The sequence below is a fragment of the Cherax quadricarinatus genome, chromosome 11 (genome assembly GCF_038502225.1).
Source record: "Cherax quadricarinatus isolate ZL_2023a chromosome 11, ASM3850222v1, whole genome shotgun sequence".
NCBI lineage: Eukaryota > Metazoa > Arthropoda > Malacostraca > Decapoda > Parastacidae > Cherax > Cherax quadricarinatus.
The window spans coordinates 25,580,148-25,604,185 of NC_091302.1; the positions used below are offsets into that span (position 1 = coordinate 25,580,148).

General features: G+C 41.2%; 1 protein-coding gene across 1 annotated transcript in view; it reads right to left on the minus strand.

Moving 5' to 3' along the window:
* Positions 1-24,038, minus strand: part of LOC128687540 (sodium-coupled monocarboxylate transporter 1-like) — a 161,722-nt gene that overhangs the window by 110,949 nt on the left and 26,735 nt on the right. The window contains exon 2 of the mRNA XM_070083975.1: positions 17,271-17,389. Within this exon, the coding sequence (XP_069940076.1) occupies positions 17,271-17,389 (119 nt within the window). The remainder of the gene's footprint in view (positions 1-17,270; positions 17,390-24,038) is intronic.

Sequence of the window (24,038 nt, forward strand, 5' to 3'; positions counted from 1 at the left end):
GATGTTGCTAATGAAATTGGCAATCATCTGGTCCATATTTCTCAGGGGCTCCATCTATGCCCCTCGTTTCTTTCCTCAAAGTCTGCCAGAGAGTTAGCACCCTTGGACTTTTCTTCTCTCAGAGAAGAACAGTATAATGTGCCTTTTACACTTCAAGAACTGGAGGCAACACTCTCAGCTTGCCGATCATCGGCAGCTGGGCCCAACGACATTCATATTCGCATGCTACAACATTTACATCAGTCAGCCCTTGCAGTCCTATTATGCCTTTTCAATCTTATTTGGTCACAAGGAGTTCTTCCACAGCTGTGGAAATCTGCCATTGTCCTCCCTTTCCGCAAACCAGACACTACGGGACATGAAGCCTCCCACTATCGTCCCATTGCTCTTACCAGTGCAGTTTGCAAAGTGATGGAACACCTGGTAAATAGACGTTTAGTGTGGCATTTAGAGACACACAACAGTCTCTCCACTTGTCAATATGGCTTTCGTAAGGGACGTTCTACCATAGACCCCTTACTACGCTTGGATACGAATGTTCGTAATGCCTTTGCGAATAACCACTCAGTTATTGCCATATTTTTTGACCTTGAGAAGGCATATGACATAACTTGGAGGTATAATATTTTGGCCCAAGCCCACTCCTTAGGCCTTCGAGGCAATCTACCATCCTTCCTTAAGAACTTTTTAACTGACAGGCATTTCCGTGTTCGTGTTAATAATGTGCTCTCCCCGGACTTTATCCAAGCTGAAGGTGTCCCCCAGGGATGTGTTCTGAGCACAACACTTTTTCTCCTTGCTATAAATGATTTGGCCTCTAGTCTTCCATCAAATATTTGGTCATCACTCTATGTTGATGACTTCGCTATTGCCTGTGCAGGCACTGACTGTCACCTCATTACAGTTTCTCTCCAGCATGCGGTCGACCGTGTTTCCAATTGGGCCACCACACATGGGTTTAAATTTTCCAGCACCAAAACTCACCAAATTACTTTCACTAGACACTCTGTCATCTCCGATCATCCTTTGTACCTCTATGGCTCCCGTATCCCTGAACGTGATACAGTCAGGTTTCTGGGCCTCCTCTTTGACCGTAGGTTATCCTGGAAACCTCACATTACCTCTCTGAAGGCAACTTGTCACAGCTGGCTGAACCTTCTTAAAACCCTTGCTCATCTTTCATGGGGAGCTGATCGTCGAACTCTCCTTCGCCTACATTCCACCCTCATTTTATCGAAACTTGATTATGGTGACCAGATCTATTCAGCGGCCTCTCCTGCTACTCTCTCTAGCCTTAACCCCATTCATCACCAAGGATTACGTTTATGCCTTGGTGCTTTTCGCTCTTCCCCTGTTGAGAGCCTCTATGCAGAAGCGAACGTTTCATCCTTATCCGATCGCCGTGATGCCCATTGCCTTCGCTACTATGTACGCTCTCATGATCTCCGCAATCCTTCCATTTATAGAATGGTCACTGATATTAGTAGACATTCTTTATTTGTTCGCCGCCCCTGTTTACTCCGTCCCTTCTCTCTTCACCTTCATTCGCTCTTGTCTTCTCTTCAATTACCACCTTCCTATGTTCATGTAGCATCTCACTTTTCCCTACCCCCCTGGGAAGTTCCAGCTGTTCGAGTCTGTTCTTTCTCTCTCCCTTGCTCGAAAGCCCAACTGTCTACAGTCGCTTCCCGCTCTCTTTTTCTTGACCACTTCCACTCTCATTCTCATGCCATTGCTGCGTACACAGATAGCTCTAAGTTTTCTGATGGCATAGGATTCGCAGCAGTGTTTCCGAACAGCGTTGTACGAGGGTATTTACTATCTTCGGCTAGTATTTTTACTGCTGAATTGTATGCCATTCTTGCAGCACTTATCCATATTGCATCTATGCCTGTGTCATCATTTGTGGTTGTCTCAGACTTCCTTAGTGCTTCACAGGCTATACAGAAATTTGATACTCCTCACCCCTTAGTCCTCCGTATCCAATTTTGGCTACGCTGCATCTTTACCAAGCATAGAGATATTGTTTTTTGTTGGGTCCCAGGTTATGTTGACGTACAGGGCAATGAACAGGCAGACACTGCTGCGCGGTCAGCAGTACATGACCTACCAGTTTCATATAGAGGTATTCCATTTACGGACTATTTTGCTGCAATAGCTACCCACCTTCACACCTGTTGGCAACAACGTTGGTCTACTATGCTCGGTAACAAACTTCAATCTATTAAACCGAATACAGGTTACTGGCCGTCTTCTTGTCACCAGTGTCGAGGTTGGGAGACTACTCTCTCCCGTCTTTGCATTGGCCATACTCGTCTTACTCATGGATTTCTCATGGAGAGGCGCCCTGCTCCTCTCTGTGAGAATTGCCAGGCTCCATTATCAGTCAGCCACATTCTGTTGGACTGCCCACTTTATCAACGAGCATGCAGAATTTGCCTCCGTCGTCGTCTTTGCTCCGCTGCTCTCTCTTTACCTTCCCTTCTCGCTGATGGACCCACCTATCATCCGGACTCTCTCATTGACTTTTTGACAACAACTGACTTACTTCACAAACTTTGATGCCTTCAGCCCTTTCTACCTCAATCTCTTGGTACCCTCTACCCCTGCACTATCCCCTGCCCCACGTTTTCTGTAACCTACTGATCATCCCTCCCCCCTTCTGCCGCCCAATACCCTCGCTTTCTTCTCTACCCTGCAGCGCTATATAGCCCTTGTGGCTTAGCGCTTCTGTTTTATTATAATAATAATAATAATATGCCTTGGGTATCTGCAGGCAAGATATATCTGGAAAAAGAGGTGGGACAAGCACCTTTGACCATCCCATAAAATGCCGCACCCACACGACAACAGGAGGGTGCAACTCCCCTTCCTGTAACTTATTTCACCCCGGAATGTGTCACTCGTCAGTCCATGATACAACGTATACTGCCAGGCACATCATCTAAAGTGGACAAGAAGACTCAGACCAGCCGGACCATTGGAAACAAAAGAAGTTTCCAATGGAAACTGAAAAATAACAACAAAATACTTTCTCTCTTATGATAAATCTAATGAGGTATTTTAATGCCAGGAACGAAAAAAGACTGGCTAGAAATGACAGAAATCTTACACCTACTGAAAACACTTCTCAAGCAGAGACCTTTGCTCCAAAACAACAGACATTAATGCCAGAAAATAAAAACCCCTAAATTCCATGAATTTAACGACATTTATCTTAGCAAACACACAGGGTCTAAAGCCATCAACAAACAACAAAATTCCTTACATCAAGGAACTGCTTATGGAGTCAAATGCAATGCTTACAGCTTTCACAGAGACCCACATTAAGGATCATTTTGACAAAGAAATATGGATTCCAGGTTCTAACCTGTTCATGTGCGACAGACTAAATAGGCAACAGGGATGGGAGGGGGAAGGGTTGCCGTGTACGTCAAAGAGTCGCTCATTTGCTCAGAACTACTAAGCACCTCAGATGATGTAATTGAAGTTTTGGCAGTAAAGACTGAAAACCAAACTTTGTTATTGTGGTTGTATACAAGCTTCCGGATGCAACTTCCCAGCAGTTCCAGGAACAGCTTTTGAAAACTGACCACTGTCTGGAAAATCTCCCAACTCCTGCCTCAAACATCTTGCTACTGGGAGATTTCAACTTGAGACACCTAAAATGGAGGAGTGTAGCAAATAATATTTTAGCAGAAATCACCCTAGAAGGCAGCTCAGATGAAAATTCACATACACACGAGCTATTAAATCTCTGCACCAAATTCACTTTAAGCAAGCAAATATTAGAACCTACAAGACTAGAAAATATGTTGGCCCTCATCGTCGCTAACAACGACGATCTGATACAATTCACTCAGATCACAACATAATAGAGGTACAGACGAAGGCAAAGAATCACAGAGCTGCTGAGAGGGAAAAATACATCTGTAATACGAAAGGAGGCACTGGTCAAAGAAATAGAAAATATCGAACTTTAGCTTAAGGAATCTTACAGGAGACAAGAATCTCAGGAAGAACAAAAAGCTATAAAGGAAACTGAAAAAAAATGCTTCTCCTATTATGCCAAATCTAAGGGTAAAATCACATCCAATATCGGGTCCCTGCATAGGCGAGAAGGGACCTACACAGATGACAGCAATGAAATGACTGAGATGATAAAGTCCCAGTATGACCAGACTAAGGGTCGACAATCTTTATGACCGAGATCAAAAATTTAGTCATCTCAAAATCCCTGATATTATCCTAGCACCACAAGACTCTGAAAAGGCAATAAATGACATGCCCATGCACTCTGCCCCAGGGCCAGAATCATAGAACTCCATGTTCATCAAGAACTGCAAGAAGCCTCTGTCACGTGCCTTCAGCATTTTATGGAGAGGGAGCATGTACGCAGGGGTCATCCCACACTCACTAAAAACAACAGACATAGCCCCACTCTGCAAAGGTGGCAGCAAAGCAATTGCAAAGAACTACAGACCGATAGCACTAACATCCCATGTAATAGAAATCCTTGAAAGGTTTCTAAGAAGCAAGACTGTCATCCATCTAGATACCCATCACTTACACAGCCCAGAGCGACACGGGTTTAGATCGTGTCACTCCTGCCTGTCCCAGCTACTGGACCAGTATGACAAGGTTTTGGATGCTATAGAGGATAACCAAAGTGCAGACGTAGTATACGCAGATTTTGTAAAAGCCTTCGACAAGTGTGACTACGGTGTAATAGCACACAAAATGCGTGATAAAGGAATAACAGGGAAAGTTGATAGATGTATCTATAACTTCCTAAGAAATAGAACATAAAGAGTAATAATAAACAGAGTAAAGTCTGAGGCAGCTATGTGAAAAGCTCTGTTCCACAAGGCACAATACTCGCTCCCATCATATTCCTCGTCTTCATATTTGACATAGACAGAGATGTAAGCCATAGCTCTGTGTCTTCCTTTGCGGATGACACGGGGGTCGTCCCACAGTTACTAAAAACAACAGACATAGCCCCACTCCACAAAGGGGGCAGTAAAGCAACAGCAAAGAACTACAGACCGATAGCACTAACATCCCATATCATAAAAATCTTTGAAAGGGTCCTAAGAAGCAAGATCACCACCCATCTAGAAACCCATCAGTTACACAACCCAGGGCAACATGGGTTTAGAACAGGTCGCTCCTGTCTGTCTCAACTATTGGATCACTACGACAAGGTCCTAGATGCACTAGAAGACAAAAGGAATGCAGATGTAATATATACAGACTTTGCAAAAGCCTTCGACAAGTGTGACCATGGCGTAATAGCGCACAAAATGCGTGCTAAAGGAATAACAGGAAAAGTCGGTCGATGGATCTATAATTTCCTCACTAACAGAACACAGAGAGTAGTCGTCAACAGAGTAAAGTCCGAGGCAGCTACGGTGAAAAGCTCTGTTCCACAAAACACAGTACTCGCTCTCATCTTGTTCCTCATCCTCATATCCGACATAGACAAGGATGTCAGCCACAGCACCGTGTCTTCCTTTGCAGATGACACCCGAATCTGCATGCCTGAAGCCTTGCAGACACTGCAAGGCTTCAGGCAGACATCAACCAAATCTTTCAGTGTGCTGCAGAAAACAATATGAAGTTCAACGATGAAAAATTTCAATTACTCAGATATGGTAAACATGAGGAAATTAAATCTTCATCAGAGTACAAAACAAATTCTGGCCACAAAATAGAGCGAAACACCAACGTCAAAGACTTGGGAGTGATCATGTCGGAGGATCTCACCTTCAAGGACCATAACATTGTATCAATCGCATCTGCTAGAAAAATGACAGGATAGATAATGAGAACCTTCAAAACTAGGGAGGCCAAGCCTGTGGAGAAATTTTCTCCAGGAGGGGGGTATCAGCCCCCTTCAGCCCCCTTCAGCCCTCTCAGCCCTGATGGGCCACTAGAAGGGGCGAGCGTCTTGTTTACTGCTAGAGTGAGTAATTGATCACAGATGCCGTATGCGTGGTCAAATGACCTCTGCTCCTTGCAGCGGTGTTGCAACGTGTATTTTTATAAGAGACAGTACATCTCTTACTTAGCAGGACAATTAAGGAAAATCCTGCTCCCACTTTATTACCATAGTAAAACTAGTGTACATTGTTGTCTATGATTAAGACAGCAAGAAACAAACATTCTGCTTTGCTTCATCGAGGAGGTGACAAGGATGCAAGGTACTAGGTCAGCGTTTTTTTTTTTGTGCTGGGGACAGTGACGGGATGGAGCCCTGTAGCGTCTGGCAGACTAACTTTGACTCTACTACGAGACACTGACGCCAGGATAACCAGCAAAGGACACTGATCTGTGCGTTAGTGTGAATAAAGTGTCTCACACAACACAATAAACACTTAAGAGAAGTGTGATCAGCTTCTCTTGTGATACATTGTGAACAATAAAGACGAATCTTGTTGAACATAGTGTACCAGTGTGCGTTTCCTAGACAATGGAAGACGTGGACATCCAAGGACACTTCAGCTTCTATCAAGTCACCGATATCTGTCGAAGGTGTTGAGAACACCATAGCTCACGTTACAAAGAGCAAGGTATGTTACGAATTTCTTGTAGATCGGGGGATTGCGCAATTCTTGAGTCACAAGGAGTTTGTAATCAACCTATAATCGGCAGTAAGGTGTGGACTTTTGAGTCCAAACAAGTAAGTATTCGTCAGCCATCATCGAATGAAATATGCTGACATAACACCCCCTAGGGGTAATTTATACTTACAAATTGTATCTCTTGACAGCCCACTGTTGTGATGGTTTCGACAGCTTCTAGACCTCGTCTGCAGGGGCGGCTGTGTAGACGATTTGCTGTCATTTATCAGCTAAGTGTTTATATATATAATAAACACAGCAGGTAAGGCCAAATTCTCAACAGAGTTTTGGTCGTGCTCGAACCGGATAAAGACCACACTGTGGTCCAAATATGTTGTACTACAGTGTACAAATAACCTATGAGCCAAGGTCCTTCGAAAAAAGCTGTAAAACTAGTGTTTTACAATATAAATCAGTATAAATGAGTCCCTCCAGACTCAATCACAGAGAATGGGCAGCCAAAAGAAAACGGGCGCTCACCCAGCGGACACCCAAAGAAAACGGGAGCTGGGTGACTCACCCACATCCTGCACCCACTGCTCCAATCTCGAGAAATTGCTGACTAAAGACAACAACACCACCAAGTGATGATGTTGTCTGAGTGTATATACACACAGTGTTTATAATGTTTATAGACAGAAATTAAGAGACAAGATTGTGTTAAAGTTTGTTTCTTATAGATCTACCTGTTATATTAAAGGAACTTATATATAAAGTGTAAGCTTTCAAAAATATATTAACAGTGAAATTTATATATGTGTAAGTAATATTCACGTGTGATTACAATTATACAGTGACATTTATAGTGTATAGTGAATGAAGTGTATAACGTTATTTACGATTAATCATCATGGTCAGGCTGACACAGCAAACTCTAAGCCGTAAACATCAGCCACATGTACTCTGTACCCTCATGGTCATTAACCCTGAGGTTAAGCTTAGTGGGTCAGTAGTGTCTGACTCGATTATTGCTGACTTAAGCATAACAAAAACTCAGCTGTTTATAGCAGTACAGTGTTTTTTAAACACTCTAAGTGTGGTGCTAGAATTTTCAGTATACCATTAAAATGGCTTGTTTGAAAACTCAGTTTCAGTCTTTACAGACTAAGATTACACAATTAGAAAATCTAATTTCAGTCTGTCTAGGATTAACTCAAGATACAAACATAGATTTTGATGATCTTGAGGTCAAGTTTGAATTATTTACACAACGTCTGGAAATAATTAATTCAGACTATACACATTATGAAAATAAATTTCTTGAATCAGATCCATCTGAAGATGAAATTAAAAATGTTTTGGATACTTTTAGTGATCAACAATTAAGGTGGACAGGAGTACAGGCTATTTGCCGTAAAACTCTGTCACAGAGACCTACTGTAAGTAGTGGTCAAACACCTGTTACAACTGTAACAACAACAAGTGTCCCATTACCAAGCTTACCTACATTGTCATTACCTATTTTCCAAGGTCATAATTATGAAGAATTCATTAGTGGTTTTCAATCCATAGTAAATTCACGAACTGACATAGATGAGATTGCCAAGTTCAATTATCTTAAATGTCTTGTGAAGGGAGAACCCTATGAACTGATTAAGTCATTTCCGGTGGTTAAAGGTAATTATCAAATAGCCTTACGTGTCTTAGCAGACAATTACTTCGATGCTGACAAGGCTAGAGTTAGACATGCAGTCTTAATATCAAGCTTGAAGCCACCCAAACATTGTTTTTCAGACTTACAGGCATTTAGAATCACATTAGACAATAGTCTCAGATCTCTAGATGCTAAATATGACCTAAGACAATGTGATTGGTTTATCAGTGGTATTGTACAAGATAAGTTGTCACCACAAACTATTGAACGATTAAATATTATGTTCAATAAACGCTATTTCACTTGTAAGGAAATTAGCAATGGTTTACAAACAATAGTTTCATGCATGCAAGCAACGAGACAAGATGAAAAATCCACAAATCCCGTGGATAATAAACCTTCAACTCAGTATAAAAAGAGTATAACTACTCCCACTAAACCACATAATGGGAAATCCCATATAGGCATTTATCAAGCTGTGAATACAATAGACAGTAAACAGACTGTCATACATAAACGTACTCCAAAATGTGTACTTTGTGATGGAACACATTGGGCACAGTATTGTAGTCAATACACATCAATGGAGGCACGTAAACAACGTATTCATCAGCTGAAAAGATGCATCAAGTGTTTAGGTGAACACAAGGGAGGAAAATGCTCACTGAAGAAGTGTTTTAAATGCAAGGGTATGCATCATACAGCATTATGCCCAAATACTTTTGCTGAACAGCAGCAGACTTCCACAGAATCAGGAAGTCAACAAGCAACAGCATTAAATGTGAGAGATAAGTTTAAAGCAACTGCTCTCCCGATAGCTCGAGTTGAGTTATCTAATAAATTACACAAAACCAATGTGCTAACACTATTTGATCAAGGCTCACAAAGGTCCTTCATAAGAAGATCAGTGTTGCAGAAACTGAATAAACAACCCTATGCCAAAATACAGTTAGATATAGCTGGTTTTTTCCATAATTCTGGTAAACAGACATATGACCTAGCCAAAATCACTGTTGGTCTAGGAAACAGGAAAAAGACAGTAGAAGCTGTGGTAGTAGATGATTTGCCTAAGTCTGTGCAGATCCAGGGATTAAAGGAAACAGTTGCAGCACTGAAAGCAGCTAAGGTCAAGTTAGCCTGTCCTGACATACAGACGGACACAATTAGTCCAATTGATTTAATCATTGGAAGTGATTATTATCACTGTTTTGTGCAAAATATAGTAAGTAAACATGATGTTCACTTGCTGAAAACAGCAGGAGGCCACATGATATGTGGTCCCATTCCCTCTCAAAGTGGGAAAGAAGCTGATATTGATTCAGTGGAAAATGTACTAGTTACGAGAATAACCGCTGATCATGTACCACAGCAAAAATTATCATTACTGGAAGAAATGAATGAACCAGTTGATAAGTTGTGGGATTTAGATGCGATAGGTATTGATGTAAATAAACCAAGCCCACAAGAGTCTCAGACTTATAACCAATATTTGGACACTGTCGAATATAAAGATGGACAGTATTGGGTTAGGTTACCATGGAAATTAAATCCACCACATCTACCTAGCAATTATCGCATGGCTTTCGGACAGATGAAAGCACAAATACATGAGCTCAGGAAGAATCCAGAGCTACTGACTGTCTATGATAATATCATACAAGAACAGTTGGACAATAAATTCATTGAGGAAATAGTCGAAGATAAGTTGAAGACAAACGCTCATTATCTCCCGCACCATGGAGTCAGGAAAGATTCTGAAACCACTCCACTACGTTTTGTATATAATTACAGCGCACGTGCAAATAAAGATGTAGCAAGTCTTAATGACTGTCTGATGACCGGACCCTCACTAACTGAGAAGCTTGGAGACGTGCTTATGAAATTTCGCACAAACCCATATGCCTACACGGCTGATATTTACAAGGCTTTCTTAAGAGTAGGACTACAAGAAATAGATAGAGATTATACTCGATTCTTGTGGCCTGAAAATCCACATGATCCTCAAAGTCCTGTGAAAACTTATCGTTTCAAATCAGTATTATTTGGTGCAACATCCTCTCCATTCTTACTAGAAGCTACTCTAAATACACATTTGAAGAAATCTGAAAGTCCCTTCAAAGAAGTCTTAAAGAAAAGTTTCTATGTGGACAATCTTCAAGGTACTGTGAATAAAGAGGAGGATTTGAAATCCTTATACAGAGAAGCTAACAAGGAGATGAAAGAAGCAAATATGCCTCTAAGGATGTGGAATACAAATTCAAAGCATTTAAGGGAACTTATCAAAGAAGATTTCCCTGAAACTGAAATTCCTGATTGCAACAATATGCTGGGACTAAATTGGAACACACAGGAAGATACTTTGAGTCTCAAAAGGATAAACAATAAATCAAGCAGTCCACTCACTAAACGTAGTTTACTGTCAGAGGTATCACAATGTTTTGATCCTCTAGGACTCGTCTCACCAATTACCATAAAGGGTAAAATGCTTATGCAAGATGCATGGAAACTCAAAATTGGATGGGATGAGAACTTGCCTCTAGAAATGAGTCAAGCATGGGATGAAATATCCAGGGAGTTTAAGCAACTTCATCAAATTACATTTCCCAGACAAATAGGTCAAGAGGGAAACAAGTACACATTACATGTGTTCTGTGATGCGTCAACCAGAGGTTATGGCGCTGTAGCTTATGAGTAATGCTGAAGGAAGTACACTAATTACTTCAAAGGCCAAGGTAGCACCCTTGAAGGTCAGAACAGTACCACAATTGGAACTGACAGCACTCTACGTAGGTACAAAATTAGCTGTCTATCTCAACAAAGTACTTGATCGTCTCACTATTGAGAAAACCGTGATCTGGAGTGATAATGAGGCAGTTCTCCAGTGGTTAAGAAATAATAAGAGTAAGTTGGTCTATGTACAGAACAGAGTAGCAGAAATAAAAGAGATGCAGAGAGATTATCTCTTTCTCCACGTCTCTACCCAAGAGAATCCAGCTGACATGTTGTCACTTGGTGTCCCACTCAAGAAATTTGTGTATAATAAATTATGGCTCCACGGACCGATCTGGCTCTCTGATGAAAATAATTGGCATCAGCAAAAAGCTCACATTATGCCAGAAGAAACAGTCTGCTTGAACACAGCAGAAATAAGTTGTGTAAATACTGCAGACACAACAGAAATAGTCATTGATGGATCTAAATACTCATCTTTGGGTAAACTCTTAAGAGTTACAGCTCTTGTCTTTAAATTCATTAAAGGAATAAAACCTGATTATGAATGTCTTGAACCCATTAAATACTGGATGAAACTAATACAGAAAGATGTTTTCTCTACAGAATATAAATTTCTAGAAACACAAGATAAATCCCCAAAGAAACCTGTTATGATTAATTCTTTAGGACTTTATCTCGACTCAGAAAAGATTATAAGATGTCGAGGAAGAATTCATAATTCTTCACTACCTAAAGAAGCCATACATCCAATATTGATCCCCAAGAATCATTGGCTAACAAAACTGATTGTGCAAAACGCCCACAGTAACGTGTTACATGGTGGGGTAGCTGACACACTTTGTCATATACGACAATCCTACTGGATACCTCAAGGTCGACAAAGTGTGAAAAAACAAATAAAGGACTGTATTACTTGTCGTCACTACGATATGCGAGTATGTCAGTATCCAGGTCCACCTCCATATCCCTCTGAAAGAGTTTGTCATATCACTCCATTTGAGGTGACAGGTGTAGATTACACTGGACCAATAATTTTAACCAAAACAGTTGAAAAAGTTCCCATCAAGGTGTACATCTGTTTGTTCACTTGTGCTACAACTAGAGCAGTACATCTAGAAGTAGCCACTGACATGTCTGCTGAAACTTTTATCAAATTATTCAGAAGGTTTGCAGCCAGAAGGGCATGTCCCAGACTGATGATTTCAGATAATGCAACGAACTTTGTTGCTGGTGCTGCTTATATAAGCAAGATCTTTGATCAACCAGAAGTACAACAGATGCTGAATCAACGCAGATGTCGTTGGAGATACATTCCTCCTAAATCTCCATGGCACGGCGGATTTTATGAAAGAATGATCGGCATTGTAAAGCGTTGTTTAAGGAAGACTCTTCATCGTCAGAGAATAGACTTAGAAGAATTCCGTACAGTTGTGACTGAAATAGAAAATAGAGTCAACAACAGACCTCTAACTTATGTTACCGATGATCTGGACAATTTAGAAGTGTTAAGTCCATCTCATTTACTCCATGGCAGAAGGCTCGAACCTGTTCCTCCCATGAATGATAAAGAAATCATAGAGGATCCTACTTATTTCGAACCTGAGCAACTCAGACGTAAATTCAAACACCTTAATAAAGTGATTGAACGTTGGGAGAAAATTTGGCGAGAAGACTATCTCACCTCATTGAGAGAACACTTCTATGGAGCTGGTGTTCCTGAAAATCATAAGTCCTTAAGACCTGGTGACATAGTGATTATCGACAATGATGGTCCGAGGTCCCAATGGCCACTTGGAAAAATTGTGACCATATATCCTGATGCAAATGGAATCATCAGGACAGTTGATGTTTTGAGCAAAGGTGTAGTGAATAAGCGGACAATAAATAAACTAGTGCCGTTAGAATTACACAGTGTTGAAAACAAAATTAGTGATTCTCCAGAAACCACACAGACTAAAGCTGTTCAGAAAAGACAAGCAGCAGTGGTGGCGAGTGAGAAAATCAAATTAATGTTAAGTGATGAATAGTTCACCTGCAGCGAACCTCTGCCGCCCCCCAGTGTGGAGAAATTTTCTCCAGGAGGGGGGTATCAGCCCCCTTCAGCCCCCTTCAGCCCTCTCAGCCCTGAGGGGCCACTAGAAGGGGCGAGCGTCTTGTTTACTGCTAGAGTGAGTAATTGATCACAGATGCCGTATGCGTGGTCAAATGACCTCTGCTCCTTGCAGCGGTGTTGCAACGTGTATTTTTATAAGAGACAGTACATCTCTTACTTAGCAGGACAATTAAGGAAAATCCTGCTCCCACTTTATTACCATAGTAAAACTAGTGTACATTGTTGTCTATGATTAAGACAGCAAGAAACAAACATTCTGCTTTGCTTCATCGAGGAGGTGACAAGGATGCAAGGTACTAGGTCAGCGTTTTTTTTTTTGTGCTGGGGACAGTGACGGGATGGAGCCCTGTAGCGTCTGGCAGACTAACTTTGACTCTACTACGAGACACTGACGCCAGGATAACCAGCAAAGGACACTGATCTGTGCGTTAGTGTGAATAAAGTGTCTCACACAACACAATAAACACTTAAGAGAAGTGTGATCAGCTTCTCTTGTGATACATTGTGAACAATAAAGACGAATCTTGTTGAACATAGTGTACCAGTGTGCGTTTCCTAGACAATGGAAGACGTGGACATCCAAGGACACTTCAGCTTCTATCAAGTCACCGATATCTGTCGAAGGTGTTGAGAACACCATAGCTCACGTTACAAAGAGCAAGGTATGTTACGAATTTCTTGTAGATCGGGGGATTGCGCAATTCTTGAGTCACAAGGAGTTTGTAATCAACCTATAATCGGCAGTAAGGTGTGGACTTTTGAGTCCAAACAAGTAAGTATTCGTCAGCCATCATCGAATGAAATATGCTGACATAACACCCCCTAGGGGTAATTTATACTTACAAATTGTATCTCTTGACAGCCCACTGTTGTGATGGTTTCGACAGCTTCTAGACCTCGTCTGCAGGGGCGGCTGAGAAGACGATTTGCTGTCATTTATCAGCTAAGTGTTTATATATATAATAAACACAGCAGGTAAGGCCAAATTCTCAACAAAGCCCATGATGACACTCTTCAGGTCACTTGTTCTATCTAGGCTGCAATATTGCTGCACACTAACAGCACCTTTCAAGGCAGGTGAAATTGCTGACCTAGAAAATGTACAGAGAACCTTCACGGCGCGCATAACGGAGATAAAACACTTCAATTACTGGGAGCGCTTGAGGTTCCTAAACCTGCATTCCCTGGAACGCAGACGGGTGAGATACATGATTATATACACCTGGAAAATCCTAGAGGGACTAGTACCAAACTTGCACACGAAAATCACTCACTACGAAAGCAAATGACTTGGCAGACGATGCAACATCCCCCCAATGAAAAGCAGGGGTGTCACTAGCACGTTAAGAGGCCATACAATAAGTGTCAGGGGCCCGAGACTGTTCAACTGCCTCCCAGCATACATAAGGGGGATTACCAACAGACCCCTGGCAGTCTTCAAGCTGGCACTGGACAAGCACCTAAAGTCGGTTCCTGATCAGCCGGGCTGTGGCTCGTACGTTGGTTTGCGTGCAGCCAGCAGTAACAGCCTGGTTGATCAGGCTCTGATCCACCAGGAGGCCTGGTCACAAACCGGGCCGCGGGGGCGTTGACCCCCGGAACTCTCTCCAAGTAAACTCCAGGTAAACACCCGGATCACCATGGCAGTGACCTCCATCGAAGACACCGCGAGACTCCAAGCAGACATCAACCAAATCTTCAAAAGGGCCACCCAAAACAGAATGAAGTTCAATGAAGTGAAATTTCAACTACTCTCATATGGGAAATCAGAGAAAATTAAAACAGTATCAGGTTATACAACAAATTTTAACCATATCATAGAGCGAAAAAATAATGTGAAGGACCTGGGAGTGATAATGGCAGAGGATCTCACCTTCAAACACCACAACAATGTATCTACTGCATGTGCTAGAAAAATGATAGGATGGATATTGAGAACCTTCAAAACTAGGGACATCAAACCCCTGATGATTCTCTTTAAATCACTTGTTCTCTTTAGGCTGGAATACTACTGTACACTAACTGACCCCTTCAAGGCAGGCGAAATTGTTGACCTAGAGAGTGTACAAAGAAATTTCACGGCACACATAAGTACAATAAAGCACCTAAATTACTGGGAACGTTTGAAGTCCCTTGATTTGTATTCCCTGGAATGCAGGCGAGAAAGATACATGATAATTTACACTTGGAAAATCCTAGAGAGATTGGTACCGAACTTGCACACGAAAATCACTCCATATGGAAGCAACAGCCTCGACAGGAGATGCAACATTTCCCCGATGAAAAGCAGGGGCGCCACGAGTACACTGAGAGACAACACAGTAAGTGTTAGGGGCCCAAGACTGTTCAACTGCCTCCCAGCATACATAAGGGAGATTACCAATAGACCCCTGGCTGTCTTCAAGAAGGCGCTGGCCAGGCACATAAAGTCAATATCTGACCAGCCGGGCTGTGGTTCGTATGTAAGCTGTATGTTGCATGTGGCCAGCAAAAACAGCATGGTTGATCAGTCCCTGATCCACCACGAGGCCTGGTCCCAGACCTGGCCGCCTGACATTGACCCCTGAAACCCTCTCCTGGTATACTCCAGGTAACAACTTTTCCTTCTTATAAACAAAATGAATATTTCTGTCTGTGAGATGCATCAGTGATCAAAAATTTAAGTGTTTCACAAGAGATAAACTTTACGTAATTTATTTAATATGATTTTACACATTATTTTACTCTTAAAAATGTAAATGTTAACCTAAACACTTCATTTTGACTCAGCGTCACAGTCGAAGTAGGAAACATCGTTGTTGACTATTTAAAGCCAAACAGCAGAGGCTTTGTGAAGCAATGTAATGGATTCTTCAATATTGATCACAGAACATCTACATACCAATAGTTGTAGGAATTTTGTAATAATTACCGTAAAGCGAAACTGATAAGTTGAAGGTGACTGGAGGAAGCTTCTCTCTTTATAAACGAAATAAAAAAAACAATTGCTGGAGAAATATAAAATAAGAGAACCACCTCAAGGTCTCCCTTTCAAGAACACATAATTCATTACCCGATCAGTGACACCTAACAACTGCTGTGAGACCTATCGTGGCATATACATGTTTACCATCATACAATATGCAGTATGTATACTCGTGCAACATCTGGGTATCTTGATTGTAGACGTTTCGCCATCCAGTGGCTTTATCAATACAAATTCTAGAACATAACTTGAAGACAGTAGAACTATGTACAGAAGATGAGGTAATCAGTCCCTCAACCTAGGAGTAGGTGCGAAGAGCACCATAGTCGTGGAGATTCTGAAGCAGAAGAAAGGAGCCTGGCGCTTATATAGTAACGTCAGGTGTAGCAGACGAGGGCATAGTCACTGGTAGGCGGGATTCCCCAGTGGAAGTAGGTCCTTCCCAAAGAGATGGGTTAGTTGTAGTAGTAGTTGTCGTAGTCGTGACGGTTATGTACATGTCCTCAGAATCAAGATTCCATGATGTTGCAGTGTCTGACATGTTGTGTACGAATGGTATATAATACCGACAAGATAAAAATTAAGACACCATTATACCATTATATACCATTCGTACACAACTTGTCAGACACTGCAACATCATGGAATCTTAATTCTGAGGACATGTACATAACCTTCACGACTACGACAACTACTACTACAACTAACCCATCTCTTTGGGAAGGACCTACTTCCACTGGGGAATCCCGCCTACCAGTGACTATGCCCTCGTCTGCTACACCTGACGTTACTATATAAGCGCCAGGCTCCTTTCTTCTGCTTCAGAATCTCCACGACTATGGTGCTCTTCGCACCTGCTCCTAGGTTGAGGGACTGATTACCTCATCTTCTGTACATAGTTCTACTGTCTTCAAGCTATGTCCTAGAATTTGTATTGATAAAGCCACTGGATGGCGAAACGTCTACAATAAAGATACGTGTGTTGAACATGTGTCTTAATTTTTATCTTGTCGGTATTATATACCATTCTTGCACAACAGTATGTATATTCGCTTTATTTATGCTTAATGTAAAGAACGAACGTTGAGACAAAAAAAAAAGTCAATGTAAAAATATTAGAAATAATATTTTTGAAAAGATGCTAAAGACAAGCAAGAAGTTTTGAGACTGTGAATGGATAATGCTTCATTATGGAATCGTTTCTGCTAATAATACCAAATTACAATTTAAATTACTTACTAATGACTTTCAGAGGTTTTGTTGCTCCTTGATCATCAATGTTCCTGAAGTATGGAAGGAACTTAACGACATCCTCCCAGAGTAAGCAGGCAGCTGAGTTCCCAGCACTTGACACACTGCTGTATACCAGAAATAAACCTCATTATAACGAGAAGAGAACACTGCACATGTAACATAAAATCTGGTAATTTAAGATATATGACTAATTTAAATTGACAAGATGGACAGAGACAAGATGTTCCTGAGATTGGACACAGCAACAAGGGGTCACAATTGGATGTTGAAGACTCATATGAGTCACGGAGATGTTAGGAAGTATTTCTTTAGTCACGAATTTGTCAGGAAGTAGAACAGTCTGGAAATTGATGCAGTGGAGGCAGGAACCATACATAGCTTTAAGAAGAGGTATGAAAGGGCTCATGGAGCAGTGAGAAAGTGGACCTAGGAACGACCAGTGAAGAGGCCAGCAGCTATGAATTGACCACTGCAACCACAAATAGGTGAGTACACACACACACACACACACACACACACACACACACATATCAATAAGAACACTGCGGATAGTCGGAGGATCGAACCCCTGTTGTTTTAGCCTGCCTCATAGCGAGCAAATATTCACGACGCTCTAAACCACTGGACCATACAATCCTACAAACAACTTGACCCTAGCGAACTAGGCTTTCTTCAAGTTGCGAGGACATACGATGGTGTGATTGCATCGTATGTCTTCGCAACTTGAAGAAAGCCCAGTTCGCTAAGCTCAAGTTGTTTGTAACATTGTATGGTACAGTGGTTCAGAGCGTCGTGAATTTTCGCTCACCATGAGGCGGGCTAAAACAACAGGGGTTCGGTTCGATCCTCCAGCTAACCGCAGTGTTGTTATTGACTAAATACTACTTGTTCGTGGATATAAATACACTACGAACCTTATACCGCCTCAGGAGACAACACAACGTGATTTCATTGCTATATAGACTGCTTGTTGAAGTGGGTATTCAAACAGGAGGAGGCTGAAATTAATCTTCGAGATACCACTGCCACGACTGTCATCAGATCACGAGAAAAACATGTAGCTTAGCTGCATACATGATTTTTGTAGGATCGCTGGCTCAAGTGGTAAGGCGATGTGTACATTGGGCTGTCTCAGGAGGCAATATAAGGTTCGTAGGATCGAGTCCTACCTGCCGCAGTTTGGTAAATGATATATATATATATATATATATATATATATATATATATATATATATATATATATATCTTCCTGAGGATTAGAACCCATGTCGTTTTGGCCCACCTCATGGTGAGCGAAAATCACATGGCGCTCTAACCCACAGGACCACACAGTCTTACAGAAATCAAGCACCCAGCAGATCTAGGTGTTTTACCTTGGTCTAAGGACATAAAATGGTGTGAGTGCCTCTGAGCTAATTTCATTGTAATTCCTCTTTGGTGTACTAGTCTTCACGATCAGTATTTTATATTATTGTAACCTCGAACGAGTGGTATTAAATCATTGACAACACTGCGACTAGCCGAGGATTCGAACCCATCGGCCGTCTCCAACCAAGGTATGGTGGCCCCAGAAATGAGAAAATTTCACCATCATTCACTCCATCACTGTCTTGCCAGAGGCGCGCTTACACTTCAGTTATAAAACTGCAACATTAACACCAGAGGAAATAATTTGCTCGACCTAGTCTTGTCAAATAAAGAAACCCTCGCAAATAATCTGGAGATCACTGAAGAGCTTGTTGGCCCAAGTGATCACAATCCAATAGTTTTAATATTACCTGGGAGTACCAGAATATGGATAACACGGTAAAAGTCCCCGATTTTCGTTCTGCCGATTATAATGGACTTAGGGAACACCTGTCTAATCTAGATTGTGGTAACCTAGCTAATTATTTTATTGACGATGATCATACTTATGATTACGAAGGGATCTGCGTTTAAGATTTTTTTCTTAATAATGTACACAGTGCCCAGAGTATATACATTCCCCAGAGAGAAATTAGGTCAAATAATAACGATCCCAAATGGGTTAACAGGAGGCTAAAACATCTATTAAGGGAGAAAAGAGGAATTTATAGGCCTATCAACAGAGGATAGGTTAACCTTAGTGACCAATATGTTCAGTTTAAAAGGGAAGTAAAAAATGGGGTTAGAAAGGCTAAACGTGACTATGAAATTAGAGTTGCTAATGAATCAAAGACTAATCCAAAGGGGTTCTTTCAAGTGTATAGGACGAAGGTGAAGGAAAAAGTAGGACCTCTGAAAACTGGGAATGGACAGCTGACGGATAATGAACTGGAAATGTGTTCCTTATTTAATGACTATTTTTTGTCTTTACACAAGAAGACGTAAATGAGATTCCAAAAATCAACAATTATTCAGTTCCTAAAGAATTCGAATTAACGAATATTACTGTCACGAGGGACGTGGTTATCAAACATATAGATGAACTGAAACAAAATAAGTCCCCGGGACCAGACGAGTTGTTTTCCACAGTACTTAAAGAATGCAAGATGGAACTTAGCAGCCATTAACGAGCGTGTTTAATGCCTCCATCTAAAATGGATAAGTCCATTCCATCAAATTACCGTCCAATAAACCTGAGGTCTATACAAGGCAAATTATTAGAGTCAATTTGAGCTGATATCATTAGAAGTCACCTTGAAGAGAATAAATTGATTAATGAATCTCAGCATGGGTTCACGGGAGGTCGTTCCTGCATGACAATAAAATATTTTACAATAAAACATTTGAGGCAGTAGACAGTGATAAAGAATATGATATTGTTTATTTGGCTTTCAGTAAAGCCTTCGATAAAATACCTCACAAAAGACTCTTAAGAAAAGTGGCAGCTCATGGTATAGGAGGTAAAGTTCTAGCATGGATAGAGGCATCGCTTTCCAATAGAAAGCAGAGAGTTTCTATTAATGGGGTCAAATCTAAATGGGGACTAATCACTAGTGGCGTTCCACAAGGATCAGTTTTAGTCCCATTATTGTTCATAATTTACATTAATGACCTTGATGAAGGAATTACAAGTGACATGAACAAATCTGCTGATGATACAAAAATAGGCCGTATGATTCATTCTGAGGAAGATAGCAGTGAACTCCCGGAGGATTTGGACAAACTAAAATCTTGGTCTGAAAGGTGGATGGATATAGATTCATTGGAGAACATACTGAGAAGAATGACTAAAATGATTTACTGTATAAGGAATCTCCTGTATGAAGATAGACTTAGAGCCTTGAATCTTCTCTCTCTGGAGAGACGTAGAATGAGGGGAGATATCGAAGTGTATAAGTGGATGATGCGCATAAACAAAAGTGATATTAATAAGGTACTGAGGATGTCGAACCAGGTAAGAACCAGAAATAATGGATTTAATTTGGATAAATTTAGATTTAGAAAGGAAATATGTAAGTACTGGCTTTCGAACAGAGTTGTGGATGCGTGGAATAATCTTTCGAGCAGGGAGATAGAAGCTAGGACCTTGGGTGGCTTTAAAAAGTGATTGGACAAATAATGTGTGGGAGTGGCTGGGTTTGATTGGTGTCGTGGGTACGGGAGTAAATACTTGGGTAGCTTTAGGTAGTGGTGGTTTTGATAAGGACCTGCCTTGTATGGGCCAATAGGCCTTCTGCAGTGTTCCTCCATTCTTCTGTTCTTATTATATTCACGTCATGCATTGCCCTCAGACATGATATCTCCACTGCCTCCAGCTTTCTCCTTGTATCATTCACCACCCATGTTTCACACCCATATAAGAGTGTTGGTATAACTACACTCTCATACAATCCTCTCTGTGCTTCCATGGACAAAGTTCTTTGTCTCCACAGATTCCTAAGTGCACCACTCACCTTTTCCCTCCTCATCAATTCTATGATTCACCTCATTTTTCATAGACCCATCTACTGCCGACACGTTTGCTCCTAAATATCTGAATACATTGACCTCCTCCTTACTCTCTCCCTCCAATCTGATATCCAGTCATTCGTCACCTATTTTTTTTGTTATCCTCATCACCTTACTCTTTCCTACATTCACTTTTAATTTTCTTCTTTTACATACTCTGCTAAACTCATCCACCAACCTCTGCAACCTCTCTTCAGAATCTCCCAAAAGCACAGTGTCATCAGCAAAGAGCAACTGTGACAACTTCCACTTTGTTAGATTCTTTATCTTTTAACCCCACACCTCTGGCCAACACCCGAGCATTCACTTCTGGTAACTGCCTTGCTAGAGGTGCAAATACACTACTGTTAAAAAACTGCAATATCAACACCTCTCCTTCAGAGTGCAGACACTGTACTTCCCACCTCCAGGACTCAACTCTGGCTTCCAGTTTCCCTGAATCTCTTCATAAATGTTACCTTGCTCACACTCCAACAGCACGTCAAGTCATTAAAACCATTCGTTTCCATTTGCTCTCATAACTCGCTCATGCAAGCCTGCTGGAAATCCACGCCCCTCGCACGCAAAACCATCTTCACCCCCTCCCTCCATCCTATCCTAGGCCGACCCCTACCCCGCCTTCTTTCCACTACAGATTAATACACTCTCCAAGTCAATATATTTTGTTCTATCCTCTCGAAATGTCCAAACCACTTCAACAACCCCTCCTCAGCCCTCTGAATAATACTTTTAGTAACCCGCACTATCTAATTTCCAAACTACGGATTCTCTGCAATATACATCTCACATTGCCTTCAGACATGACATCTCCACTGCCTCCAGACTTCTGCTTGTTGCAATGCTCACCATCCTTCCATCACACCCATATAAGAGCATTGGTATAACTATACTCACATACATTCCCCTCTTTGTTTCCATGGAAGACCTTCTTTGTCTCCACAGACTGTTTAACCATTCAGGATCATTTTTGTATGATCTAATTTCCCTATTTGGAATATAAGTTGTCTGTGCAGCTAGAACTATGCCCTGAAAAATGCCATATTGGCAGTCATCACCAACTACCTGACCCAGAGTCAGATCATTCCATTTCAACCCACCCAGGTAATTTTTCAGTCCTATAAAATTGGCTAAGCAGAAGTTAGGGACAGAGACTTGATTGCAGTTATTTAAGTAAGTTCATAATATATTGAAACTGAGTGATTTGTGGTCGCTTTCCCCAGGCTTATCATTAACCTCATGATCATTAATTAGTGATTCCTTGTTGGCAAGAGCCAAGTCAAGCAGGTTATTTCCTCTATTTGGTTCTGCACAGTTTTAAAATGCAGTCTTGAATCGTATCAAGAAAGTCGCTAGAATCCAGATTTCTTGTCAAATTGCTCCAATCAGTATGTCTTAAGTTAAAACCTCCCATTAATACAATATTTTCGTTTCTAGACGCCTTATGAATTTAATCTCATAGAAGTTGTCTGCACTCTTTATCAAGGTTTGGGGGCCTGTAAATCACACCCAAAATTAGTTTTTTACGATACTCGAAAAACTGCAAAAAGTAGTTTCTGTGGCCGACGCTTCTAATTTAATATCTTGTCTCTGACATACATCGCCACCCTACCATCCTTCCTAGTGACCCTCTCAGTGTGGAAAAATTTATAGTCTTGTATGAGACATTCAGATATATATATATATATATATATATATATATATATATATATATATATATATATATATATATATATATATATATATATATATATATATATATATATATATATGTTGCAGGTGTATGGTGTAGGAGAGGTAGGTTACTGAAAGCAGTGAAGAGTTTTTACGAGGATAGTGAGGCTCAAGTTAGAGTACATAGGAAAGAGGGAAATTATTTCCCAGTAAAAGTAGGCCTTAGACAAGGATGTGTGATGTTACCATGGTTGTTTAATATATTTATAGATGGGGTTGTAAGAGAAGTAAATGCGAGGGTCTTGACAAGAGGCGTGGAGTTAAAAGATAAAGAATCACACATAAAGTGGGAGTTGTCACAGTTGCTCTTTGCTGATGACACTGTGCTCTTGGGAGATTCTGAAGAGAAGTTGCAGAGATTGGTGGATGAATTTGGTAGGGTGTGCAAAAGAAGAAAATTAAAAGTGAATACAGGAAAGAGTAAGGTTATGAGGATAACAAAAATATTAGGTGATGAAAGATTGGATATCAGATTGGAGGGAGAGAGTATGGAGGAGGTGAATGTATTCAGATATTTGGGAGTGGACGTGTCAGCGGATGGGTCTATGAAGGATGAGGTGAATCATAGAATTGATGGGGGGAAAAGGGTGAGTGGTGCACTTAGGAGTCTGTGGAGACAAAGAACTTTGTCCTTGGAGGCAAAGAGGGGAATGTATGAGAGTATAGTTTTTCCAACACTCTTATATGGGTGTGAAGCATGGGTGATGAATGTAGCAGCGAGGAGAAGGCTGGAGGCAGTGGAGATGTCATGTCTGAGGGCAATGTGCGGTGTGAATATAATGCAGAGAATTCGTAGTTTGGAAGTTACGAGGAGGTGCGGGATTACCAAAACTGTTGTCCAGAGGGCTGAGGAAGGGTTGTTGAGGTGGTTCGGACATGTAGAGAGAATGGAGCGAAACAGAATGACTTCAAGAGTGTATCAGTCTGTAGTGGAAGGAAGGCGGGGTAGGGGTCGGCCTAGGAGGGGTTGGAGGGAGGGGGTAAAGGAGGTTTTGTGTGCGAGGGGCTTGGACTTCCAGCAGGCGTGCGTGAGCGTGTTTGATAGGAGTGAATGGAGACGAATGGTTTTTAATACTTGACGTGCTGTTGGAGAGTGAGCAAAGTAAC